Source organism: Leptinotarsa decemlineata, unplaced genomic scaffold (genome assembly GCF_025532065.1).
Source record: "Leptinotarsa decemlineata unplaced genomic scaffold, Ldec_3_MD MMD2_P_RNA_scaffold_9, whole genome shotgun sequence".
Classification (NCBI taxonomy): Eukaryota; Metazoa; Arthropoda; class Insecta; order Coleoptera; family Chrysomelidae; genus Leptinotarsa; species Leptinotarsa decemlineata.
In genome coordinates, this window is record NW_027412536.1 from 14936155 (window position 1) to 14943075 (window position 6921).

General features: G+C 33.7%; 1 protein-coding gene across 2 annotated transcripts in view; it reads left to right on the plus strand.

Moving 5' to 3' along the window:
• The window catches only part of LOC111502454 (uncharacterized), a 65276-nt gene extending 58882 nt beyond the window's left edge, over positions 1-6394 (plus strand). Inside the window, exons 5-6 of one of the 2 annotated variants that reach the window (XM_074170686.1) lie at positions 876-1300; positions 5725-6393. In XM_074170686.1, coding sequence (XP_074026787.1) covers positions 876-1300; positions 5725-5951 — 652 coding nt within the window. In that variant the 3' untranslated portion in view covers positions 5952-6393. Of the gene's footprint in view, positions 1-875; positions 1301-5724 lie in introns of both variants that reach the window. The other variant, XM_074170687.1, reaches the window with a different exon arrangement.
• Positions 6395-6921: the final 527 nt, after the last annotated feature.

Consider the following 6921-nt stretch of genomic DNA (forward strand, 5'->3'; position numbering starts at 1 on the left):
TGATTTTTGTCATAAATAATACCTTTTAATCGTACTAGTATTGTGTATTATCTATAATTTGCCACAACCTTTCTACAAGAACGACAATTGGTTTCCTCCTTGAACTTAGTTTGATGAGGTAGACCACAACTGTTTTTCTGTCTAACAGCTTATTCATCTAATTGCTGGTAATTCAACTGCTTGCAGCAACTATACCTTACTCAAAATTTCATCATCGATCGAAATAGTTCTGAAAGTACTCCATGTCTGGTAACCTTGCCGAACACCTCTGGCATCGTAACAACCTCTTGATTTGGAATAAGGACAATTTCTGGCCAATCTGAGAAAAAGTCCAATAAAAACATCAAACATTTTATTCCTTGGTGACGAACTGTGACTCTTCCGTGACAATTTTTTTGAATAGCATAGGTCGTTTACACCTTTCCTCATGATCATGGCCTCAGTTGACCCTTCTGTTCCCCTTCTTTGTAGTTATTTCAGTACATTTGATTTGTGTTGTGGGTAAGATCAATTGAAGTACTACCGTTTTCTTATTTGGGCCCTCTCACTTGCGATACAATGATATATGGTGGATTGATAGAAAATCTCACTGAGCCAAGTGAGCCTTAGTCATTGCACCATGCATGGAGACTTGCTGCCAAAAACGAGTACGGTTTTTCTTCTACATTTTTTTATCTCAGCCGTTGTACTTATGCTTTTCACCAAATGTCAGTTGTGAGATTTTTTAATTGTCATTTCTTTGCATGTTTGTAAAATATACCATTCAGCTACAATTCTTGGACTCTTGTCAGCACATTTGATTGTTCAATATTTTAAAATGATACTATCATTATGTTCGGCAGAAAACTAATTTGTTTCCATATATTTTATTTCAGTCCAAACTCTGGAGATTGTTCCATCAATCCCACAAATTTCCATGCAGACAGATCAGATCCTCATATTGTTTCTACGTCGTCTAGCGAAATCTACCGCTGGAATACTGATCAGGAATTATTGCCTAAAATAGAACCGTCCTCCAGACCTCCTTTTAAAACGCCAACACCATTTACTTGGGGATCGTCAAGCTCATCGACCGGTAGAAGTATCTCTCCTGGAGAATTTCCAACACAAATGTTGGGTTCAAGAACAAGACCGGCTTCGTATGGAAGATCCAATAGCTGGACTGAAGGTGTCAGTAATCAAAATACAGTAGGAAATACTGTTCAAATGTACCCAGAACGGTCCACCACTAGATCTACAAAACCTGAGTGGACTACTATGTCATCTTGGAGTAATAGAGAAGAAATTTCAACTCATCCAAGTATGTTACCGAATATCCCAAGAATATTCAACGAAAGTCATTTTTTGTGATGGAAAATCAGTTTTTCATCGACCTTTTTTTGGGTATTTTTTACCTTCTACTATCTGTAAAATATGAAAATATAATGGAGAACTTCATACTAGTGTAGAAAGGGCATACTTTTTAGCTTACCCCGATAAGTTACTGCGTAAAATCAAAGTATTTTTCACACAGAAAAAAATTTTACTCATCAGTATTTAACAATTTTGCTTATCAAAAAATTGCTAAGAAATAATACAATACTCATCTTAACGTTTCGGAGGCCATAATCTGCCTCCGTCTTCAGAAATGGACAAAAAATTCAAAGATATTTGCAGTTATCCCTTTGCTGATTATTTCTCAACTTCTTCCACAAATGTCAAAGGCGTTTTGAAATTTGAAAATTATGTCAGTGTTGTTGATTGACAACTGAAACATTCGATGTAATACAAGGTGCTCTCCAATGCCAGTCTGTTGTAATTTCGCCACTATCAAAATTTTCCTTCAAGTTGGGTAGCCAAGTACGATTTATTTCTAAGGAGCTGTTCGAAATACAATTCTCTCCAGATATGAGAATATACGCAATTCTTTTAGCTTACGTCTCTTAGAGTGAGGCTGATTGGTTGGTAATCATTTTTGTCTTGTTCCATTCAACTCGATGTTCACCGTCTGATTTTAAAATGTATTCTGACAATTTAGATCCTGTCAATTGTCTATTTTTTATGTAATCTCGATGTTCATTCTCAAACAGTTTCAATGATCTCGAAGTTTCACCAATATATCTTTTACCACAAGATCAAGGTATCTTAAAAATGCAATTTTTGTGTTTTCTTCAGTATTGCTGTGCTTTGTATGTTTTGAAAGTAGTTCTAAATTAAACCTATTTCCAATTCCAATTTTTTTTCTGATAGTCCTGGAATGTAAGGTATAACGTAAGTTGTAAAAGGTATCGGTGAATTTCACTAGTTCGGACTTCCATTGTCCACTATATATAAAATGATTTGAAATCCCTGAAACATCTAAAAAAGAAGAATTAAAAATGAATAGCTGAAAATAACAATTATATTAAGCAAAATAAACGTGAAATGAAATAAAAGTGAAATAAAATACAAGTAAAAATAGAACAATTGAATAAATAAACAAATAAAGAAATGAAAAAAGAAAATAAAAATACAAAGAGATTCCAAGTCACGTTAGTTCACGACGTTTCGATTGTTGGTATCTACATTCGTCTTCGGGGGATGACTGGACTGATTCCTCCGAGAGATGACTATTTATAGGTCGTTCGAGTACTTTCACTTATCCGCTTCACTGGTTCCGTGGGAGATGACCGTTTGGCGGGAGTTGGCCATTTTTCGCTTGATGATGAGTTTCCATATGTTGCGTATTTCTACGCTGGCTTGGCTGAATACGTTGTTGGACAACATGTATGCGGCTTCCTTGAATTTTCTCCTAAACCAATGTTCCTTTCTGTGCAAGATCTCAGCTTGGGACCACTCGATGTTGTGTTGATGGGTCCAAACATGGTTTGCTATTCCTGATTTGCTGGTTTCCCCTCGCTGTGTGTGTTTCTTGTGCTCGGCAATACGAACATTCAATGGCCTCTTAGTTTCACCAATATAGGATTTTCCGCACTCACAGGGTATCCGGCAAATGCAAATCTTGGAATCGCAGTCCGCGTTTGGTGGCCTGTTTTTCGTGAGGCTGCTACGGATAGTGTTACCGGATCTAAAGCAGGTTCTGATGTTGTACTTGGAACCAATTCTTCCTATCCTCTCCGATGATCCTCTGATGTAGGGAAGTGCAAGCACTGGTTGTGATGGCTTCTCTTCTTTGCGAGGCTCCTGCTGTCTTTTAGCCAAAGTCTTTTCTACTATCGCTTTGGAGTAGCCATTCCGTTGAAGATCATTTTTGATGATGTCTAGTTCCTTCTCGAGGCCTTCCTTCGTATTACAGAGCCCAAAAGCACAGTCTAATAGAGTCTCCCGCCAAACGGTCATCTCCCACGGAACCAGTGAAGCGGAAAAGGGAAAGCGGGGATAAGTGAAAGTACTTGAACGACCTATAAATAGTCATCTCTCGGAGGAATCAGTCCAGTCATCACCCGAAGACGATTGTAGATACTAACAATCGAAACGTCGTGAACTAACGTGACTTGGAATCTCTCCACTTTTTATTTTTATTTTCTTTTTTCATTTCTTTATTTTTTTATTTATTCAATTGTTCTATTTTTACTTGTATTTTATTTCACTATTTTTCATTTCAGGTTTATTTTGCTTTATATATGTTATTTTCAGCTATTCAGTTTTAATTCTTCTTTTTTAGTTGTTTCAGGGATTTCAAATCATTTTATATAGTAGACAATGGAAGTCCGAACTAGTGAAATTCATCATGAAACATTGTCAATCACCTTCAAACAAACGTATCAGTGAACGTTGAGTTGGTAACTGTTGAGTTGGAAGTTGTTGAATTTATGAAACTGTTTGTATGGTTGTTTGGTTTTTAATTGACTCTTTATTTTCTATTGCATTTATCGTTGAATTTATGAACAAATCTGGATAAGCGTTATCTTCAGAACATATTTAATTAATGCTATTTCTTTATTGAAATTTTCATTGCATATCGTTTTTGCTCTGTCGTAAAGACAATTCATTATATTATATTCAATCTTGTTCAATCTCTATTGTGACCTTTATTGTCGGTTTCCGCTCGTTGATATAACTCAAGAAAGTATTCAGATAATCATGGTTTCTATTGCAATCAGCAAAGATATCGTCAACATATCTCCGCCAATATTTCGGACCGTTCTGGTAAGTCTGAACAAAAAAGATTCTACACTTGTAAAAAGTTCTCCATTATAATTTTTCTATTTTTCAGATTGTGGAAGGTATAAATACCTAAAAAAAAGTCGATAAAAAATCCCAAAAATATTTCTGTAGGGTCGCAGCTCTTGTCCAATTTTAATTTAACAATGTGTCAATATCAGATTAATTCATGGCACTTCACAAAACTGCAACACGTTTAAATTGGAAGAGGTGTATTTGAAAGAAGTTGTTGCAAAGTACTTTTTTTCGTGTAATTCAATGTTCATATGCAAGTAGGTAGTTGTCTGGAGAGGGCTGTTTTCTAGTTTGTATCTGAAAGTTACTTCTATGCATGATCTGCACATCTTTGTAAAAGTTAATTTTGATAGTAATTGTTTTCTTAATTCCTTTGGAAGTTTAATAAATTTTTTGTAAAGATGGAGAAGTAAAAAGTCAAAAACCGTCCTTTTGCACAACATGTTTCATTACAGGATGGCATTTTCTGGCATGTCATTAAACACGCCTAATTTACATAATGTATTGCGGTTTTGTAAACTAAAAATGTCAAGTATTTTCTCAGAGCTCAAAGTGAATTGTTATGGAATATAATGGGCAAAATTAAGGAATAACAAACAAAATCTTATTTTGTATGAGGTATCTCGTCTCCCATTTGAAATGGTTATTCTTTTGAATACTTTTCACTTATATGATATAATGAATAATTTATTGTTACAAGGTTCAAGAATACAATGAATCATTTGATTACAAATTGCCGAGGAGAGCAATTTATGTAAGAAATATGTGATGTCGATGAGAACAATGGCGGCAGCCCGGCACCAAGCATCTCCTTAAAACTGATTATTGCTGCATGTTAACATAGCTTTCTTTTTCATTAGTTCATTAGTTGAATGTGAGAGATCTCTTCTTATGGAAAAGCTGGTGCCATACAGTAACTCTTAGGGTTTTCAAAATACAGTGTGATCTGAAGGATTTCTATGTCAATTTCTTTTTCTCTGAGAAATTATCTTTGACGCTCGGCCTTTTTTCTGGGATAAACTGGAAAGTCTTTCTAGTGATTTAAACGGTCTTGGTGGATGAAACAGAGTATAAATCAAATCTGCAATTGATATATTGTTTCGAATCCTTCTTTTTATTTACAGAAAATGAATAGAATTACTAAATCCATGATGAGAGTAACGATGAAATAGGTAAACCAAGAAGTATATTTAATCATATTCGGTTGGTTTACGAAATCATGTAATGTTAAGTGATATTCACATCTCCGACGGATTATAATATAGCAAGACCTTTATGAATTCAATATGAATTGCTAATATCACACAGGAACCGCTCTTAGAGCGCCTTGAGGATTTTCCTATAATGCTTGTATTTTTTTCTTGAAAAAAAAACTGGGGACAAGATAAGCTTTCGGAATCGATTTCGATTTTCGAAACGTTGTCGGTGGATTATGATTCAGGATCTTAAAAGGAATTAACATTTAGATCAAATAACTATTTCAAAATTATAGAGCCAAAATACCACATATGATTGAAAAAATAAATGAAAATTATACCATTGTATTATTTTCTTGTTTCATTTTAGGTGTGATTGAAACAACAAAAAACACAGCCAGAGTATATTCATCCCCATGGAATCCCACAGAGACAACATCTGAAACGTGGTATCCTGCTGCAGGAAATCAACTGAATAATGAAGTTGATGAACCCAACCAGCTAGGTTTGAGAAAATTTAGAAATTCAGCAGAGGTTTTGGAAGGGTTAACAATTATTTCAGTAATTTTATTATCTAATTTGATTAGAATATTTTAGTACAAAAATAGCATCAAAATTAATAAGAAAAGGTGATTGCCGCGCAGTTTATAAGTTGTATGTTTCTATTATGAAATGTTCTTAATCATTATGTAAACATCCTAAAATATCTCCAATCTCTACTACCTCCACCGATTGAATAACAATCACATTAAAAAATTTAGCATATATCAGAAATTTACGCTTTCATTTAACTAACTATATGATTATAACAATCAGATTTGAACTTGGAATAATCATAATAATGGAATAATCATTATATATGATATGTTGTGTGCGGCGATTGGAGGATTTGATTAATCTGGAAATTATTTCTGTTTCTTATCCATTACAAATACATTTCAGCACTAGTCAGTTGAATGAATTACATTCATAGTCATAGTTCAAATAAGTGTATTTATTAGAAATAATATGTAAAAATGCTTTTATTAAATGATATTTCAGAAATGCTTTTATTTTTAGTTCATAATGCATCGTTATTGTTTTCGGGAAAGAAAGTGTTTGCCCGTCTACTTCTTCATTTTGATAAAAAAAAATGTAGGATTCTTCCAAAGAGAGGAAGAAACCAATCAATTTCAAAAATTAAATCTATACCTGCAAAGAAGTAACTTTCAGTTAATTTCTGAAATTGATTGAAGTAGAAGACTTTCTTTCCCAAAAATCATTTTCTCCTAAAAATATACCCTTTCAATTTAATCATTTTTATGATTATTAATTAGAATTGGAACAATCTGTATATTCCAAAATATTTGAAATAAGTTATAAAGTAAACCATTTAACTTTCATCTGACACATTTTATCATACTTCTCATTATAGGCGAGATATTTATAGTACTTCCCCACACTAATGGGTCACCCTGTATATCATTGACGTTCTGAAAGAAATTGAAACATTTGAGCGTTTGATAGTGTAAACGATACTTCATTGTACATAGTCTCGAAGTGAATATATTATGGAGAGAAAAAATGA